This window comes from Gopherus evgoodei, chromosome 3 (assembly GCF_007399415.2).
Source record: "Gopherus evgoodei ecotype Sinaloan lineage chromosome 3, rGopEvg1_v1.p, whole genome shotgun sequence".
NCBI lineage: Eukaryota > Metazoa > Chordata > Testudines > Testudinidae > Gopherus > Gopherus evgoodei.
In genome coordinates this window covers 11494787-11516082 of record NC_044324.1, presented here as the reverse complement: position 1 = coordinate 11516082, position 21296 = coordinate 11494787, and the positions used below count along the sequence as shown (strand labels likewise).

Sequence of the window (21296 nt, the reverse complement as noted above, 5' to 3'; positions counted from 1 at the left end):
TACTTGAGTCAACTTCATAGCTTTTGAAGAAAGTTTTAGGATCCCAAATTATTAGCACTGCATATTTATACACGTAAATATGATAAACATAGCTACATTTTATAGCAAAAGGTTTGAAAATCACTTCTTCCTTTATTTATCTGCCAAGTCCCAAGTCCAGGATTCAGTGTCTTCCATGCAAGAGTTGACAGGATCACAAATGCCTGGAGCATTAGAGGAAACTGCTCTCTTCTCTGTTTTAGGTATTTGATGTCATCAGCTGAGGCAGAGGAAACATGGAATCCTGGGCTTGCCAGGTATGTAACGGAGGAAGTGATTTTCAGACGTTTAAAAAAAAATCCCAAATCCTACATTACTTCTATGTTTGCTCTCTCAGATGCCTCATGCTGTGGCATTCCTGCCCTTCAGTTTCACAGATTTAAACATTGATTGGATGTGCTTTTTGCAAAAACAGCAGACCGAGGCTAAACAAAATAAATAGGACTTGCTTCTTACCCTTAAGGTGGCTAGATTCAGGCAGTGTCTGGCGCCTGAAAGAAGCAAAAGAGAAAGAAAGTGCCTCTTTGAGCAAAGAACTGCAACTGGGCCTATGGTGTTTCCAGTTAATTTCCAGCAGCAGATGTTTCTCAACTTACCATAAGAGGGCTGGTAGGGCATAGGATAACAGGTGAGATTTCCAGATACTTGGCATCAAATCCTGGCGCCACTGAAGTCAAAGAGAATTTTTCCAATGACTTTGGGTCAGGATTTGACCCTTGGATCTTGGACTCCTCAGGACTCGTGCAGCGTATTATATAATACCTACTATTTTACATTAATGCTCACATTCACCCTCAGAGATGGGTTAGTTTAATGATTCCCATTGTACAGCTCTCTGCAAGCTCAGACAAAGGGACTTGCCAAGATCCATTTGTTGTCAAAGGTAGGATTGGAAAGTGGGAGTTCTGCCTGGCAGTTGCCTGCTCTAATTACAGGAGACTACAGCTAGCTGTGTGGTCTGAGCACAGCCTAGGGAATCAGAATTCCAGAGTTCTAACCCAGACTCTGGTACTGACTTGCAGTGTGTGCGCTTGGGTAATAAGCCACTTGGGCTGAAAGTTTCAAGTGACCACTACTTTTGTGTACATCAGTTTGAGTGACCAACTAGAGCAGTGGTCCCCAGCGTGGTGCCCGCGGGTGCCGTGGCACCCGTCAGGGCATCTATGTGTGCCTGCATACTGGTGGGCAGATGAGCATCTGCTGAAATGCTGCCGAGAAGTAGCGTCATCCAGAGGCATCGTCGCCGAAATCCCACTGATTTTCTGCGGTTTTTCGGCAGATGCTCATCTGCCAGCCATGGTCCTCAGTGGCTCGTTGTCTGGCGCCCGCCAGATGAAAAAGATTGGGGACCACTTATCTAGAGACACACATAGGGCCTGGCTTTCAGAGGAGCTGAGCACCTGCAGCTTCCTTTGAAGCCAGCTGCAGTCATGCATGCTTGACACCATTAAAATTCGAGCCCTAATGTGTAAAAGTTGGTTACCTGTAAGTATGGATATTTTTGTAAATTTTGGCATCACTCTCTCTATCTCAGATTCTTGTATTTGAAGTGAATAGAATAACAAACAGTCCTGGGTGGTAGGTGTGAATATTAATGAAATAATGTGTCAAACTCTGGTTGGTAAATTCATTCAGCCCCAGTAGGGGCAGAAGAGTTGCACAGACATAACTGAGGGTGCAAATTTGCCCTGGCTCATAAAGCTCTTTGAACAAAAAAGAGCTTATTATTGTAATGATTGACTGATATTTGTCCTTTAATTCCAAAAGATTGTTCTGTCCATAATTTCTGTTATCTTAATAAAATTACTGGCATTCACCTTTAATAGAAGTTCTGCTTTTTAATAAATGTAGTTTCCTAATACTGAATGCATTATTTCTTGCCTAGATGTAATTTCCATTAAGTACAAAGGAATTATACCCAGCAACTAAGACAGAAAATATCATCATATATTGCCTCTATGTAAATCCATGGTATGCCCACATCTTGAATACTGTGTGCAGATGTAGTTGCCCCATCTTGAAAAAGATCTATTGGAATTGGAAAAGGTTCAGAAAAGGGCAACAAAAATGATTAGGAGTCTAGAATGGCTGTCATACGAGGAGAGATTAATAAATCTGGGACTTTTCAGCTAGGAAGAGACGACTAAGGGGGGATATGATAGAGGTCTATAAAATCATGACTGATGTGGAGAAAGTAACTAAGGAAGTGTTATTTACTCCTTCTCATAACACAAGAACTAGGGGTCACCCAATGAAATTAATAGGTAGCAGGTTTAAAACCAACGAAGTATTTTTTCACACAATGCACAGTCAGGCTGTAGAACTCCTTGCTATTGGATGTTGTGAAGGCCAAGACTATAACAGGTTTCAAAAAAGAACTAGATAAGTTCCTGAAGGACAGGTCCATCAATGGCTGTTAGCCAGGATGGACAAGGATGGTGCCTCAGCCTCTGTTTGCCTGTATATTCATTCTCTCTGGAGCACCTGGCATTGGCCACTATCGGAAGATGAGATACTGGACTAAATGGACCTTTGGTCTGACCCAGTATGCCCGTTCTTATGTTAACTAACCCTAAAACGTATGCACAAGTAATGAACCTGAGTGCAATTTAAGTAGCTCAGTAAATAACAAGTTACTATAGGTCAAACCAAAATAGCAAATTAGTCAAGGGTGGAAATGTGACCCAAAACAAGCAATCAGATTTCACTCCCATTGTGGTACTGTAGCTAAAATGATGGCCTTGAGGAGCTTAGTTGATATCAGTGTTGGTTTGGCTTTAGGGTGTGGGTGTGTGGGCATAGAGGAGTCAAACCAAACCAAGCATCCACTACAGGACCAACAGCTTGATGTTTCTTAGGTCTTCAGTTTGAATGTCTCTATGCTTGGCAGGAGCAGCAAGGCTGATGATTCCAGCTGATCTGCACTGGCTGTTACCAGATTAATCAGATTAAGTTGGTGACTGTTAGATGCACCAGAAATTGGGAGTTGCTCAATTGACGGTTAAATTGACAACTTGTCAAGGCCTTAAAGAAGAGTAATATAATTAATGCAAATCGACATGGGTTTATGGAAAATAGATCATGCCAGATTAATTTGATATTGTTTTTTGATAAGATGATGAGTTTGGTTGATAAAGGTAATAGCATTAACATAATATACTTAGACTTCTGAAAGAATATTGGTTTGATTTCTGGAAGTATGTTGGTTTGACTTATTACCACACAACATTTAGATTAAAAACTAGAATTTATGAAAATTAGCGGAGCACACATTAAATGGATTAAAAACTGGCTAGGTCTCAAAATGAATTGTAAACTGAGAACTGTCATTGTTGTCAGATGCCACCAGTATGGTGCTCTGCTCTGTTCAGTTGATAACCGTCAGCTGTGTACGTGTGTTCCCTCTGTGTGATGCCCTGGCTCTGCAGATCGCTGACATAGCAGATCTTGAGCGAGCCCCCAATGACCACAGACTCCAATAAGGTACGAAGGCACCCAGCCGGGTTTATTGTCAAATGAAACACAGTAATAGTTTCCAGCAGACTCTACATGATATACTACAAATATGTGCCCCCTGTCAATGGACCGGCACAGTCAGTGGTGGGACTCTCCACTGCTTCCTAGGCCAGACAAAGACACCGCCTTGGGGTGTATTCTTATACACAGGTACAAACAAGTTACACATCACTCCTAACATATTGAAGTGCAACCCCTCTATGTAGCAAGGTGTCGCCTCTCTCCTTGTACGTAGACTCATAGACTTTAAGGTCAGAAGGGACCATTATGATCATCTAGTCTGACCTCTTGCACAATGCAGGCCACAGAATCTCACCCACTCACTCCTGTATCAAACCTGTATCTGAGCCATTGAAGTCCTCAAATCATGGTTGTTGGTTCAAACCAAACAACTCTATCCATCATAAAAGCAGCACAGAAGTCCTGTGGCACCTATAGACTAACAGACGTATTGGAGCATGAGCTTTCGTGGGTGAATACCCACTGCGTCGGCTCTGTGGCCAAAAAAGCTAATGTGATCCTGGGATGCATAAACGGGAATCCTGAGTAGGAGTAAATAGATTATTTCACCTCTATATTTAGTACTGGTGTGACTGCTGCTGGAATACTGTGTCCAGTTCTGGTGGCCGCAATTCCAGAAGGATGTTGATAAATTAGAGAGGGGTCAGAGAAGACCTGTGAGCCTGATTAAAGATTTAGAAAATCTCAAGGCACTCTGTTTGTTTACATTATCAAAGAGATAGTAAAGGGGTGACTTGATCACAATTAAAAAGTATGTGCATGGGGAACAAATATTTGATGATTGGCTCTTCAGTCTAGCAGAGGAAGGTCTAACACTAGCCAATGGCTGGAAGTTGAATTTTTGACAGTAAGGGTGATTAACCATTGGAACAATTTACCAAAGATTGTGGTGGATTCCTCATCACTGACCATTTCTAAATCAAGATTGGATGCTTTTCTAAAAGATCTGCTCTAAAAATTATTTGGGGTAAATTCTCTGGCCTTGTTATACAGGACATCAGACTAGATGATCACAATGCTCCCTTCTGGCCTTGGAGTCTATAAATACAGAGCTGTACCTAAAGGTAGTTGTTCAGACTAAGCTGGAATAATGTACAGGTCTGTCGCATCTTATGCTGGGGTTACGTTCCGCAGTCAGCATGTAAAGCGAAAATCGCATCTAGTCAAAATTACATTGAGTGTAATGGCAAGTGGAATCGCCTGCACTACAGGTACAGTGTTAACATTATTTTTCTCTTGTTTTGTTTTTGCCGACCATGTAAAGCTGAAATAGTGCATGTTAAATGCACGTAAGATGCGACAGACCTGTATGCTGAGACCTTTCATCACTGTAGACTAACTCATTTGGAAAGATGAAGGGGCCTATAATCTACATGGTAGTGCTCTGTGATCCGTACACTTTGGCCACCTCAATCTAGAGGACTCCTGCCAGTGTGCCTCACATAGTTACCAGGCAGAGCTGGAATGCTGTATCAAAACTCTGAAATCTGGAAACCTCGTTTGACCATCTTGAGCACTGATCAAAATTGGATGTTTCTTCCTAAAGATCTGCTCTATTTCAACTTACAATTTTGTACTAAATAGTAGAGTATGTAAGCCAGAGCGTATAGGAGTCGTTAATTCCAGAGCTAATCTGTAGCTAAAACACTGAAGAAATTTATTAGAGTTTAATGTCTTTCTAGTTATTTTTAAGCAGAGCAAACAAACATAAAGCTAAAAGTAAAATGTGCTTTTCTATGTTGCTGTAGTAATATGTAGTGAGTTTCTCTCATGCCACCTCTACAGGGCATTGGCACTGTGATTGCCACATTTTCTGATTTAAAGATGCCATAATTCTATTGGCAAGAGGTATTGCGGGTGATAGATTCATTCACTTCAGCGCTCCCAGTTTCAGACTGCTGACATTACAGTACTCAATAGGAAGTAAGGTCTGTCTGATCAGGGGAAAAAATGCTGCTTGCACTTTCAGCCTGGATTATATTTTTCACACCAGTTTCCTGGATATTAAATGTCCTTTTTATTTTCATCTGTTAGTGGCATGAGACCAATGGAGAGTGCAATAGGAAAGATAAGATAGAACAAGGGAAGTTTTGCTTCAAGGCTAAACTTGACACTCATATCAGCTTGGCCATTGATGTGATCACATGGGTCCCTGTTTTTTATTGCACTTGGTTTTAAACTTTGCCCTTGCTTTCAAGGCTTTGCACAACTTGAACTTGGTCTGCATCTCCACTCTTGTCTTTTTGTTATGTAGTTCTGCCAATGATACCAATTTCAAGACCACATTTGTCTCGTTTTTCCATTCCCACCTCTGTTCCTTTACCCCCAGCTCCAGTTGCATATGAAATGCTCTTTGTCATCCCAGTTTCCAGTGCTGCCGCTCTCTGCCCCCTTGTCTGTCCTTAAGGATGCAGGCAAGAAGTGAGCTAACTATTAAAATGACAGAAAAACCTTCTCCCTGTGGGCTTTCTTAGATTGCAAACTCTTTGGGACAGCATCTGTCTACACTGTGCAGAGCACATTGCCCGTGTTTAACAAATGAGACAAGAATGGTTTCAAACTAAATAAATTGATGCTTCTCTGATAAAAAGGAGGATAGACTAGAGAAGGTGATCACTCCCAAATACTAGTGTAGTCCCTCTGCCAGGTGGAGTCATCCACGACAAGGGCTGGCTTTAATATGTAGGGGTTTTCTCAAAAATACAACACAGAACCAGTTTGAGTCATTACCCAGTAACCTGGGAAAATTACACACCAGCTTCTGGGTGCCTCTAAGAGGCAATACATCCCCTCTTGCAAGGACAGAGTCTAAGTGTAGAAAAGAAACTTTTAATAAAAAGGAGGAACGTATCTTGGCATTAACTTCGGAAAACTTCACAAGCAGGATTCATAAACATCAAACCATGAGTAAAACACCCATCCCAGAGTGCGTTGGGCAGTGTCTTTTGCCTCAGGCTCTTAAATCTAACACCCAACAGTTCCTTTAATATGCCTCTCCCTTCTTCCTCCAGTGCACCCTACTCACAGTTGCAGACCTAGAGTTCATGTGCAAGTTCACCTCCCAGCCTACGGTAAGAGGAAAGCACCTTGCTCACTCCGCTGTCCAGGCACTCACTCCGGCATCAGCTGCTCTGCCAACCGCTCAGCGCTCCGCACCCTCTGAGATGTCTTGAGGCCCCACCACTTAACACGGCTCTCAGTGATTTCAGCTGTTAGTTGGGGAGCCTCACGGCTAGTGCAGGCTGGACAGTTTCTTTCATCGGAGACATTGTCCCAAAGCCGCTCTAATGCTTAGACCTGGTTATTGGTGATTTCAGCTCTATTGGTCTGCAACAAAAGAGTCTCAGTTGAAACTTCATCAGCTCTGTTATTACACAGTAGAGAGGGAAAGGTCAAATGCTGTCTAGGATCCTTATGGAGAGTCCACATGACCAGGTATAAGCATCTGTCCCCACCCTCTCTTATCTTGACTAGGCTTTGGCACCCCTACCCCCTGCTTAGCAAGAGCAGTTCTGCTGCCCTGATTCACACAACAGGGATAACAACCCTTTATTATCCCTGCACTCAATAACAAAGTGACTTGTAATCCAACACCCACCAAAAGTGATCATTTGGGCAAAGCAGCCCCATCATGCTCTGCACCTAGGTAGAGTGGGTGTGTGTATGCAGACAAGGTTGGCTCCTGAAGTCCTCTTCCCCAGCTCGTCACTAGATGTCAGGGGAGAGCTCATTCAGACCCTGCTTACACTAGGAATTGGAGACTTTTCATCCAAAGATTTTTGAGCCCTTTAATAATGTTAATTTAGCCTCCCAAATGCTCAATGAGGAAAGTATCTTAATTTTGCCAGGAATGAAAATAAGGCACTGCAGAAAAATTTAAATGACATACCCAGTGTCTCTCAGCAACCCAGAGACCATGCTGGGGAGAGAAGCCAGGTGTCCTGGCTCTTAAACCTCTGTTGTGTTCACTGGATAGCTCATAGCTCCATCAAATATCAAACACATTCCTTGAGGAGGAAAACAGCTAGGCGACTGTTTAAAAATGACACCTTTAACCACCATACTTTGAATTCCTTAGTTTTCTGTGGCAACCTTAGGAGATACTAAACTGTTCTTCTGCATCAGTGCACACTAACCTGGACTATTTACCCTTGCTAGCAACACGAGACAGAATGGCATACCTCCGTTCCCTAGTACTAGTTCCTTAGTCTTATCCTGTCTCTAGCTTGGGAAATACCACCAAAACTTGTCTTTTGTGGAAGGTGAGCCCAGTACATCTTTTCCTTTTCTATATATAATTTCCTTGCCCAGCAGTAACTTACATGCATGAACTTCCTCATGAATTTCTAAAAGCACCCATCAGACGTAATGAATAGCCATAGAATTGTTGTGAAATCTTATAACACAAAATCCCAGTTGCTATGACACTGTCTATTCAGCATGAACCTCAGCAGATTGACATCGTTTATCTGATCAAATACTCTGAATATGCTCAGTTATTTCACAAGATCACAATAGCTTTAGCTCTTTGATTTTAGATTTCTATGCAAAGTCAGTGTAACAAAAAGAGGTGACTGTTCTCTCCTCTCAGAGACTGCAGGTGCATCCTGGAGCACCTCCGCTACTGAAAACATGTAAGCAACTGTAAGCAGACATGCTTAAGAGTAACCCATCTGAACAGGCACCCACACTGAAGACAGCTCTTATTTGACTGTATTCCAAAGAATGCATTCTAGGGTGAGAAGTATTGCAGGGAATCTTTCAGGGCTGTTTTGTTTTTTTAACTAAAGGTGACATCTATATGTGAGTGACCCCTTCAGTGTCTGGAGATTCCCCAATGAGCTGGTATAGCTAGGGACACATTTCTGGCCAAGAGTGACAAGCCAAGTTCAGTGATGATTCTTTTATTCTTTCCATCCACATGGTGCTGCTTTTATTGTTGCCACCATAAGGGGTGGATGGTAACAATGTGAGAAGCAATAAAGGGAGGAAATGTGCTCTTTAGACTATAAACCAAAAACTAAAGAAATCACTAGCAAAGCGAAAACTAGATAGGGAAAACCCCTGGTGTGGTGGTTGACTTCCTACAGCTTATCACTGAAACAGCAATGTGAGAAATAATCTCAATGAAGGGCACATTTATTTAGTCTGAATTCAACCCTGTGCAGAGGGTTTGCAAAAGGCCCTTTTTCACTTACGTCCATGTAAGCATTTTTGCATTTCAGCACAAGCACAATCTTATTTCACTGAGAGTTTGCGAATTGCTGTATGTCTTGCTTGAAATTTGGCCCCTTTAGCTAATTTTCAAGCAAAGTTAAAATTTGTGTATTGGTGTTCAGTGCAAAGATAGGCATCGAAAAAACAAGAGGAGATCGGGGGGACCTGAGTTTTATATAGCTTCAGGCTGCAGTGAAGAGGGAAAAAATCTGTCTATGGTCAGATCTGTAGGCCACCCCAGAAGCCACATGGCTACGTGTGAGCAAGACAGTATGGCACTGTTTTCCTTTTAGATTTCAGAGAGAGAATGGGTTGTTTTTCTCTCACAAGATAATATTCATATTTGGTCCGTTAAGTACCTTTTCTCTAAGGGTCTCTCGGTGCTTTAAAAACAAATGAATTAAGTCTCACATGCTGCTATAGATTACAAGGCCAAAATGGACCATTATGATCACAGTCTGACTTCCTGCATCGAGCCTGTAACTTGTCCACTGTCCCTCTTAAAATTCCAATTGTTGTAATTCAGATGTAGTCAAAATGCGGCCTGCAGCTGAGAAGGGACCTACAGTTGTAAAATATCCAGGTAACCACTGATCATTTTTACATCTGTCTATCATTTAAGAGACCTTTGAGGTTTATAGTCTATAAACTGAGTCCTGTGTAATTTGAACGAGGCTGTGAATTGCAATAGCAAGCAATGTTAGTGCAGCATGCAAAAACGGAGCTGCAAGGGGAGAACACAGAGCTCTAACAGGGCTCGGTGAAGTGACGGCAGACTGGGTTAGAGGGTGAACAGATGAGCTGTGTTCTCTCCCCCTCCTCTTGCTTAGAGGCTTTGAGCTGAGCTCTGTGGAACTTTGCAGTATAGTTTAATGTGACATCATTTTTGCTCATATACATATAAAACAGGAAACACATTCAGATAACATCAACAGCCACTTCCTTATATGTACAAAAATAAAGCGCTCTGACAGCAGCAAAACTGACACTTTGATTTTAAAATGGATAGAAACCCAGCATTTGTAGACCCACATGGGCATTACCCTGAGCCAATCAGGAGCATAGGGGAAAAAATTTAAAAACAAACCTTGTACATTGCAATTAGAATCCATGCATTTTAGCTGAGGGTGAGCGGAAGCCTGGAACATTGATTGCAAATCTTCACAACGAGAAACAATGTTGAGAGAGCAGCCTTACGAAATTCCTCTCCAAGGTAAGATGAAGTTACTTGATTAGGCAGCTGCTAACAAACTGTCCTTTGTAAGGAGCTAGGTGGTTGGTTTTTGGAGGGCTTGCTTGTAGTTTCTGCTATTGTAGTAAGAGGTAAGACCAGCTCGATGCCTTTCTCTTTGGCTATGAAATGGAACAGCTGCAAAACTTTTTCCTTTTTTGTTTTAACAATAAGAATACAGCTTTTCTGGACACAACTCAGTGTTTGTAAAAGGTTGTTGCCAAGTCACTTCGGATTATACATATTATTTCACGTTAGCCTGGAAGCTTGAAATTGAAATGTTTCAGTGCCAAATGCCTTATCCACCATTTCACATACGTCTTCGTTGTTGTAGGGTTACTTGTGAACAGTGTGTATGATTGCTCAGTATTACTAGGCTGTGTGCGCATCCTGGTTTGTCATTCCAGGGTCAATTGTGAGCACTGGATTACTGGCATAGGCTTGTTTACTTAATTTTTTTTTTTTTTAAACAGGCTGCATTGAACTTGCCTGAAAAAAAACCCCACAGAACCAAGTTCTGTTTCCATATAGGTCAGTAGCAAAACTTCAGTTAATAGGATCAGAGTCAAGCCCATAAAGTATTTAAAAAAATTACTTTTGCAAACTGAGTTAAGGAAATAAAGGATAATTGACTCCAGTATGAGACTACCCAAATTTCACAATGTCTCTTAACAGCTGATGCAATGGGAGGTGGTTTTATTTTGTAGTTTGTCTGAGATTTCTGGTGTCCTTAGCTGACCCTGCCTAATCAGCAGTGTGCAGACAGGGAGAGTCCTTATCATTTTGTCTAAGCTGGCACTTCTTTAAGAATTTCCTTGTATCGATCAGATGGTCTTCTAGCTTTCTGTAGCAAACTGAAGAGTAAGTTCAGCTGATTGAATTTTGGTAAAGAACTTGGGGCCAGAAAGAAGGAGGGGAAATTACATTCTTTAAGCACATATTGTGTGGCAAGAAGAATTGCATACTCTGGGAGATGTATACTGGAGGTCACATACAGCCACCGGTAAAACATCACTGGCTTGTCTAAAAAAGTATATTTTTCTAACACAAAAAATATTCCATGCTAGATAAAGATGAATAGGTGGTTACATAGGGACAGAGGAGAATCACAACCAGTAATATATTGGCATATTTCCCAAAGCTGAGGGAAATTATGATTGAAATTGATGAGGAGGAAAAATATAAACAGTAACTGAATGTTTAAAAAGAGTTCAAGGAGAACAAGTAGGAGTTTTTCATGTATGTTAAGAACAAAAGTCTAATTGGTATAGGCCCGTTAGTAGATGGGGATGGTAAAATTGTTCATGTAGAAAAGGCAGATTGAGATGTTCAGTAAATATTTCTGTTCTGTATTTGAAAGACACAGGATATGATATTCCTGTCACATGAGGATGATGAAATGCTTCTCAGTCCACTTACAGCTCAGAAGAATGTCAGCACTACTAGGGATAAGCCCAGATAACTTGCACCCAGGATTCAAAAACTGGTGGTTGAGGAGATCTCTGCCTCACTGATGTTAATTTTTAATAAATATTGAATCCTGGGAAGATTCCAGGAGACTGGAAGAGTAAGAGTGTTGTGCCAGTATTCGCAAACGGGGTGACCCATGTAATTATAGAATGGTTAACCTGACATCAATCCCATGCAAATTAATAGAAAAACTGATATGGGATTCAATCAATAAAAAAAAAAAGAAGGATGAGGAATATAATTAATGTCAGTCAACATGGGTTTATGGAAAGTAGGTCCTGCGTAGGAAGCCTGATTTCATACTTTGATGAGATTATAAATTTAGTTGATAGAGATAACTGCAGATATAATATACTTAGATTTTTGTAAGGCATCTGACTTTCTATTTCTAGTGGTTTTCTGTAGGGATCAGTACGGGATCCAGTGCTATTCAGTATTTTTATTAATGATTTGGGATAAATATAAAATCATGGTTAATAAAATTTGCAGATTACAGAAAGTTGTGGAGTAGTAACAGGACAGGGCAGTCATACAGAGTGGTCTGGATCACCTGGTAAGCTGGGCCCATTCAAACAAAATGCCCTTAAATACAGCCAAATTCAAAGTTGTGCACGTAGGAACGAAGCATGCAGGTAATGCGCACAGAATGGGGGACTTTATCCTGAAAAGCAGTGATTCTGAAAAGGATTTAGGGGTCACAGTAGACAAGCAGCTGAGCATGAGTTGCCAAGGTGATGCTGTGGCAAAAAGGGCTAATGCAATCCGTGGATGAGTAAGGAAGTAGTGGGTAGGAGTGAGAGGTTTTACTTCTGTATACAGCACTGGTGAGACCAGGACTGAAATAATACAACAGTTTCTGGTGTCCACATTTGAAAGAGGATGTTGAAAAATTGGAGAAGATGCAGAAAAGAACCACAAAAATAATTTGACGGCTGGAAAAAGTGCCTTACAGTGAAAGACTTAAGTTGCTCAATTTGTTTAGTGTATCAAGAAGAACATCAAGAGGAGATTTCATTATGGTACCTTCACAGGGAGAAAATAACTGACACTAGAGCTTTTTAATCTAATGGAGAAAGGCATAAGAAGAACCAGTGGCTGGAAGTTAAAACCAGACACATTCAGATTAGAAATAAGCCACAAATTTTTAACAATGAAGGTTGATTTAACTATTGGAAAAAACTACTAAGGAAAAGGATGGATTCTCTATCTCTTCGGCAGCTCTTGGTAGCTAGCTGGGGGGAAAATAGCTGTGGCTAAAACTTCACAGTTCATAGCAGCTTATCATGCTGCCATGGTGTAACAAGGCCCTTCATTCGCCTGTGCACCGATCAGCCAGAGACCTCCTTTAACTGCAATCACTAGTGTGTTTTTATTAACTCTGTCAGCTCCCACCACCTTCTATTTACAGACTGTTGTAAACCAGCAACCTGGGGTCAGCTGGCTTCTCCAGCCAGCAGGGATGCACAGCCTGTGGCTCCACCCTTTCCTTGCTTCCCCGCCCACTTCTTTCCTGCCAGCTTTATATAGCCCCCTGGCTAATAAAGCCCGTGGGTGCTTCTGTTCCACCAATCAGGCGTGGCAAACCCAGCCAGCCCCAATTAATACTTCTTAATTGGAGCTGGGCTAACAGGCCTGGCTCAGGACCTCCTGGCCAGCACCCTGTTACACATGGCCTTTATGTTTCTCTCCCTCTGAGTTATGTGGCAATGTGTGAATTCTTCTTGTATAGGACACTGACTGTATTTTCCCACATCTGTAACAATTTAAAGCAGGGGTTTCAAATCCTCCCCTCCCCTCCGCAGCCCGTAAAGGCTACATGTCCCAGCATGCTATTTAGATCAGTATGAAGCATTGCATACTGGGGCCTGTCATTTCTATGGACCACACCTTTGTATTAAAGATGAAAGATTGCTAGGCCAAGATTTTTACTTTTGAAAATTCAGCTTGATACTTAGGTGGCTAAATAAAGGTTTAGGAGCCTCACTTTTAAAAAAATTGTGGCACAGAAGTCTGTTGCTTGCAAATTAAGTGCAATCCTCTGAGTCTGTCAAGATACCAATGGGGCATTACACTGGGCAAGATTTGGATTAGTGTTTAAAAAAATAATTAAAAATTAGGTCAAGAGTGAGTCCGTAAGTTTTCCTCCTGATGACATCAGTGTGTCATAGTTTTAAAACAGATTTCCTCAGTTCTGTGCAGTTAAACACTGCTTTTAATATAGGTCCATAATATAAAAAGAACAGGGCATATACTCTTATCTGTATAAAACAAGGGGAAATTCAGATCTAAGACTTGTAAATTATGGGCCCCAAATTCCTTGTCCAATGGCCCTTGAATCTCTGCATATAATTGTGTTGTTGCACTTGCAGCAAAATGTAATTTGTTCTCAGAAGAACAATGGGAGCCACTTCCCACTATTGTGTCTCCATGTAAAAGAGGCCCAACAAAGGGTGATTCCCTTCCCTCAAGGAAGAAGGGCTGCCACTGTCAAGGCTGGATTGTGGTCAGAACCAGTGTCCACAGTCAGGAGTCGAGAGTCAGCTGGATCAGGGTACCAGAGCGTCAGAGGCAGGAGACAAACCAGAGATCAGAACCACGTGTCAAAGGTCAGGAGCCAAGCCAGGTCAGGATGCCAGGGAGTCAAGCCAGGGGACCAGGAGGCAGAGAAACAAGATACACAGAGGAGGGTGGATCCCAGTTGTTTGGACAGCTTCCTGTTCCTATTGCTGGGAGAAGGAGGACCAGGGGGCCATTTGGCTGCCGAGTGGAGGGTTGAAGCATTGCAGCTCCTGTGGAACCAGGTTTGAGGTGTGTGGGTCATGACATCACCCTTGCCCCTACGGCACCCTTTGGGTTACATGGTTCCAGGTTTTTCGGGACAGCTCCTATGGAAAGTCTGAACCAACATGGGGGCGTGAACATTCTCCACTAGCTTCCAAGTGCATTCCTCTGGCCCACAGTCTTCCCAGTCAATCAGGTACCACAGTTTACCTTGCTTGATCTTGGAATCGAGGACTTTGAGGATGATGTATTCCTCTTCACCTTGTACTTGCACTAGTGGGGGCAGTGATTGGGCTCTGTGGGGATATGTATTCTCAGTGTAGGGTTTTAGGAGTGAGACATAGAATATAGGGTAGACTCTAAGGGATTGAGAGAGCTGGAACTCAAAGGTGACTGGTTTGATTTGTTGCCGAATCCAACACAGGCAAGTGGAGGACTCAGTTTGTTTTGAAGAATTTGAGATGAACCTTCGAGAAAAATTTGCAAAGCCTAGAAAATGTTGGCGGTTGTGCACTTTGTGGGAGGCTGCCCAGTCACGGACAAGCTAGACCTTGCATAGGTCCATATTGATTCCTTCCAGGGACAGGATGAAACCCAGGAACTCAGTCGAGGTCTGATTGAAAGCACAGCTTTTGAATTTAGCATAGAGACAGTGTTGCTGTAGTCTCTCCAGAACTGTGAAGACATGAGTGGTGTGTTGGTCCAGATTGTCTGAGAAGATCAGTATATCATTTAAGTATATCTGTAGAAACTGGTCCAGTAGGTCTTGTAGCACATCGTTAATGAAATGCTGGAATGTTCCTGAGGCATTAGTGAATCCAAATGGTATGACAAAATATTCAGAGTGGTCATAGTGGGTTTGAAAGGCAGTCTTCCACTCATCCCTCTCTTGGATATGGACGAGATTGTAAACTTCGCGGACTTCCAGTTTTGTGAATATGCAGACAGCCCCCGCAGCTCAGGCACTGGGGTAGTGGGTAGTGGGTTGTTACCTGGTTTAGGGCTTGGTAATCGATGCAGAGACAGAGGCTGCCATCTTTCTTTTTTACAAAAAGGACTGGGGCACCATATGGTGAGGTTGACCTGTGGATGAACAAGTTCTCTTGGAAGTGTTCTCACAATGCTGCCAGTTCAGGCTCTGACATTGTGTAGATCCACCCAAAATGTATCTTCACCCCTGGCTGGAGTTCTATGGAGCAGTCATAGTCCTGAAGAGGGGGAGAAGGAGGCTTTCTGCATTCTTCTTTTTTAAATCGCAGTACTTAGGTGGGGGGAGAGTTTGATAGTTCCCTCGGTGGGGGTTTCGATGCAGGCGACTAAACCTACTTGGATCTTTTAGGGCGTGGGTCCAAAACTCACTGGTTTCTGGCCATGCTGTCAACAGATTTGTGACAGGAAAGTGACTTTCCATTCTCACCACTGAATGAGGGGGTATTAAAAAATTAGCTAGGAGATGCCAAGGATCAGGGGAATGTGGGGGATGGATCACACAAAATGGAATTCTCACTGTGTCCCTGAATAACAATCTCCAGGGAGACAGTCTCCTCCACAACCAGACTTGAAGACAGTGGGAAGCCATCAATAGTTTCAGTCACGTCTGACTTGGCCTTGTGTCACAGGAAAGTCTGTAGGGCCTGAGTTGTATCTGTATCCATAAAATCCGCTGCTTCCAAATCGATGGAGGGCATGTTAGAGAGGTATCTCCTGGATGCATAGCTGGATAGACACCTGCAAATGGGAAGCCCCTGGATGGGGCTCAAGCTGCGTCTCAGTGAGGACTAGGGTACAGGGACTCTCAAGAACTAGGCCAGTTCCCGCCATCATGTTTGAACTGGCTTGTTTCCCCATGCTCCTCAGTGTTCGTACTGGACCGGTCAAGATGGCACAGGTTTACTGGAGTAGAAACACAGGTTCTTCTTCTTCAGGGATGTGCCGCTGATGAGTCAGATTGGTTTGGGTGGGTTTGGTAGGTAATACAGAAGGTGAGGTCACACTGCGTGGGTAGAGGGAATGCAGGGGACCTCTTTTCTCCTCTCTTCGCTCTTGGAGCTGATGATCTATGCAGATGACAAGGTCCACAAGCGTAGTTAGGCCCATTAGCATCTCTGGGTGGGCAACTCCATCTTTGACCTCTTCCTGCAAGCCCCACCCAGAACTGGTACAGTTGCACTGCTTCATTCCACTCAGTATCTGCTGTGAGGTACCGGAAGCATGCCGCATATGAGGCATCTGTGCCTGGCCCCTGTCAGATTCTCCTCAGGGCAATCTCGCCTTTTCAAGCTCAGTGAGAGACACTGAAGATGGCTGATATAGACTGGAGAAAGGCATCCCAGCTCGACAGCACTGGACTGTGACCTTCCAGGAGGGGGAAGTCCAGTCTAACCCACCTGCTGTATGCAGGCTGATTAACAAGGCTGCCTTGGACTGGTCAGAGGCATAGATTCTGGGGCACATCAGGAACAGAAGCCAGCATTGGTTCACAAAGCCCTGGAACCACCGGTAGTTCCCATCAAACCTCACGGTTATTGCAGAAGGCGGTGCTTGTAGCGTGGTGTTGGCACTCAGCTGCCTCACTTGCTCTTGTAGCTGCTGGTTTTCCCCAGTCAGCTGCGCAACTTGGGCCTGCAGGGCTTAATTATCCACCTAGAGGTGGAGGGCCCAGTTGGGCAAGTCAAGTGCTTTCGGTGGAGGTGGCAGTGCAGCCAGGTCCATCCTTCTCACATCGGGCTCAGTCCTGTAGAGTTATTGTGGTCCAGACAAGCTGTCAAGGCCAGGTCATAGGCAGGCAGATCTAGTTGTCAGAACCAGAATCCACAGTCAGGAGTCAAGAGTCGGCTGGGTCTGGATACCAGAAGGTCAGAAGCAGAAGACAAGCTGGTGATCAAAAGTCAGAGGTTGGGAGCCAAGTCAGGTCAGAACCCCTATAAGTCAAGCAGGGGTGGGGGGAGAGAGTAGTCGCAGCAGCAAAGTCTAGGGAAGGGTGAATCCCAGTTGTTCAGACAGCTTCCTGTTCCTGTTGCTTGCTTAAGTAGGGCCAGCAGGCCAATCGGCTGCTCTGGGACTCTGCCAGTGGGATGTTGGGGCGGAGGCTCAAACTGGGTCTTGAGTCAGTGGCTGTCAGTAGGCTGTGAAGTGGAGGGTTGAAATGTGGCTGCTCCTGTAAACCCTGTGGATCTCGGTTCAACGCCCCTGGGTCATGACAGCCATCATCTGTCCACTTGGCTTCCTGTCCACAGGCAGTATTTGTTAAAATGTCACACACGAAATGGATTACAAACAGGCAGACTGGATAAGTCTCAAAATGTCAGTGTAATCGGAGGTGGTGTTTCTGGTGTGATTCCGCAGAGATTTATTCTTGGCCCTGTGCTATTGAAAATTGTTACGAGTGACCTGGAAGAAAACATAAAATCATCACTGATAAAGTCTGCAGACAACACAAAAGTTGGAGGAGTGGGAAATAATGGAGAGGACAGGTCACTGATACAGAGTGATTTGGATCGCTTGATTAACTGGGCGCAAGAACAATGTGCATTTTAATATAGCCAGATGTAAACTTATTCATCTAGGGATAAAACATAAAGGCTATGCTCACAAGATGGGGACTCTATCCTGGGAGGCAGTGGCTGAAAAAGATTTGGGGATCGTAATGGATTATCAACTGAACATGAACTCCTAGTGTGCCACTGAGACCAAAAGGGCTAATGTGATCCTGGGATGCAGTATTTCATAGAATCATAGAATATCAGGATTGGAAGGGCCCTCAGGAGGTATCTAGTCCAACCCCCTGCTCAAAGCAGGACCAGTTTGGCACTGATGTGACTGCTGCTGGAATCCTGTCTCCAGTTCTGGTGAGCACAATTCAAGAAAGATGTTGATAAATTGGACAGAGTTCAAAGAAGAGCCGTCAGAATTATTAAAGGATTAGAAAACATGTTTTATAATGAGAGACTCAAGGAGCTCTATCTATTTAGTTTAACAGAGAGATGGTTGAGGGGTAACTTGAGTACTTTATAAGTACCTACGTAAGGAACAAATGTTTGATAATGGGCTCTTCAGTCTAGCAGAGAAAGGTAACAAGATCCAGTGTCTGGAAGTAGATAAATTCAGACTAGAAATAAGGCACAGATTTTGAACAGTGGATAATTAACCATTGGAACGATTTACCAAGGGTTGTGGTGGATTCTCCATCACTGGCAATTTTTAAATCAAGATTGGATACTTAAAAAAAAAAATTAAAGAGGTGCTGTAGTTCAAAAGGAATTATTTTGGGAAAGCTTTGTGACCTGTGTTATATAGGCAGTCCGATTAGATTCTCACAGTGTTCCCTTCTGGCCTTGGAATCTATGAATCTATCGCAGGACTGTGTGGCCAGCTGGCCCTGTTTAGGAAGGTGTTTTGTTTTTAAAGGAACTTGTGGCCATTGGACTGGAAAAACTCAACGGGGACAGCAGGGAAGTGCATAAAGAGTTTTTGTCAAATATGCTCAGGAGACCTAACTGGCTGTGTAGCAGCTAAAGGATTTCTGGATATGCATAATATTGACAGGATGATTTAAACCACCTGTGGGGTCTGTTTAATGTCACATTAATCTGTTACAGATCCCTGAGTAGCTGATTAAAAGGTCATTTCTGGGAAGTGTGATTTGCAAATATTGATGTACCTGGTTTCTTTTCTCTCTCTTTTGTATTTTTCTTTAAAGTATCTGGAACTAGCAAACTTTGACATTCTGGTAATTTCAAATGCCATGCATACAAAGACAAGTAAATAAAAACTGCTCTATATCAAAACCCTTATATATCAAAAAGCATGGTATTTGGGACACCTCAAAACCCCATTTTTCTCTCCTTACAGGCAGCCAAGATCTATGACTGCTTATATCTCACACATTTGCATGGGAGGCAAGTACAGGCCAAATACTGAGGATGGTGGGGAATTCTAGAGTATCAGTAACAAAAACCTGAAGCATCCCTCCTGATGTGTCTGTGTCCTACTGGTTGAAAGTGCTATCTTAGGTGACCCTAAAACTTTGTCAGCAAGGGATTCCAAGGCAATTTGTCATCCTCTCATAAACATCTCCTCCAAATGGAAGGAGACCATAAGGGATATGCCCCTAAACCAACTGACAGGAATCAGCATAAGGGATCTCAGAGTTGTCAAACTCCAGCATAGTGAACATTTTTCAAAAAGAATCTTTTCCCCAGACCCCATTAAATCTCCAGGAAGACACTGTTGGTAATGTACCTAAAGAAACCATCATTTCAGAAGATACCAAAAGCGAGGTTGTGATGTGGCTACCTACCCAGGCTCCCCAGAGGATTCTGCTAATTGCATGCAGCTGGCTAGAAGCAGCACTTAGTACTTAGAGAAACTGTTTGCTGCTTTGTGCCCTGTGCCTTCCTGTTCTGGAATATCCACCTGCACTGCTGACATGATAAACTGAGGAAACTCAAGCCAAAGAGCTGACATTTTAAACCAAAGAGGAATTGAAACCTCTAGTGTGTGATTGCAGCTGTTTAGGCTAATCTGAGGAGCAGCAAGAATAGCTTTGTATCACCCTTTCTATAGTATCATTCTCGTAAGAACGGCCATACTGGGTCAGACCAACAGTCCATCTGGCCCAGTATCCTGTCTTCTGACAGTGGCCAATGGCAGATGTTTTTGAGGGACAGGGCAGTTATTGAGTGATCCATATCCTGTCGTCCAGTCCCAGCTTCTGGCAGTCAGAGGCATAGGGACAACTGGAGCATGGGGTTTTGCGTCCCTGAATATCTTGGCTAATAGCCATTGATGGATCTACCCTCCATGAACATATCTAATAACATGTCCAGTTGTGCTTTTGGCCCTATCAATGAATTCCACTATACGTTTTGTGAAGAAGTATTTCTTTTTTTTTTTAAACCTGCTGCCTATTAATTTCATTGGGTGACCCCTGTTTATTCTAACTTCTTGCCGCTGATTTTGCAGGGTTCCTTGGCACTGCAGACTTAAAGCATGCCCATTGCATGTGCATTATCTTACCAGAAGGACTGATCAGTTGCTTGTATGTTGTTCTTTTTCACTAATACACTCCAATTCCATCTCTCGTAATACAAAATTATTTTCCTGCCCAGCCTGGTTGTCATGTGCTGCACTGCTGTTTGAGCAAAGAGATGTGGGGGAAGGGGTTTATCTTTGTCTCTCAGAAATCACCTCTCCAGCTGATACAAGATGAATATTGATGGATTTTGAAGGGTATCCCATCCAGGTCTCATTTGGAAGGATGTTGTCAGCTGCACTGGGCTCGAAGAAAAGTGTGTGTGGTGTTCAGGGCAGGTGGGATAAAAGGACCCCTTATTGCCCCAATATCATGTAGTACTTGCAAAACTTGAATCCCACCATGGGATCCTCTTTGCCACCAGATAAATGTGAATTGTACATGCTCAATAGCTGACTCTGAGCAGCATTCCATTTGAGAAGAGGTCGGGGCATGCAGTAACAAGCCATTGATGGCATCTCACCAGTGAACTCAAACTGACCTTGACTTATCAGACTGCTTCCTTCAGTCACCAGCACAGAAAGGCAATGACCATGTGCTCAATTAAAAAGATAAATGATTCCACACAAAATACATTATGGAGATGTGGGGGCCATATTAGTCGGTGAGGCTGGAGACCAAGTAGACTAACCCACGTTTGTGGGCAGGGGAATGGGATGAGGTAGTATTCTATTCAGTTCACACTTTCACAGCGCTGTTCTGCTCTCATGCAATAGAACTTGTTTGTGTGAAAGTCAGAGAAAAAGCTCTAATGGATAGGAAGCTTAGAACCTGTGTTTTTAGGGTTAGCATCTGTTTAGCTCTGAGACACACATACTTACCAACCTTCCCAGTGCAAGCTGGAGAGATTTCTGATTATGGTGTAGACCTCCCGTGTCTTGGACAATCAGGTGCATTTGTTTATTTGGTTACACTATGTTTATCTTAAGTGGAAAGCAAACTGACACTATTTTATTATGCTTTAGTAGCACTGATATCTCCACACAA

General features: G+C 43.1%; 1 protein-coding gene across 7 annotated transcripts in view; it reads left to right on the top strand.

Moving 5' to 3' along the window:
* Positions 1-21296, top strand: part of ASXL2 (ASXL transcriptional regulator 2) — a 237837-nt gene that overhangs the window by 130420 nt on the left and 86121 nt on the right. The window contains exon 1 of one of the 7 annotated variants that reach the window (XM_030555062.1): positions 243-296. The exons of 5 other annotated variants lie outside the window; for them this stretch is intronic. Coding sequence is in view for 1 of the 2 variants with exons in the window: in XM_030555059.1 (XP_030410919.1) it covers positions 9970-10006 (37 nt within the window). In the remaining variant the exon portion in view is untranslated. Of the gene's footprint in view, positions 1-242; positions 297-9938; positions 10007-21296 lie in introns of those variants that run through there. One more of the 7 variants, XM_030555059.1, reaches the window with a different exon arrangement.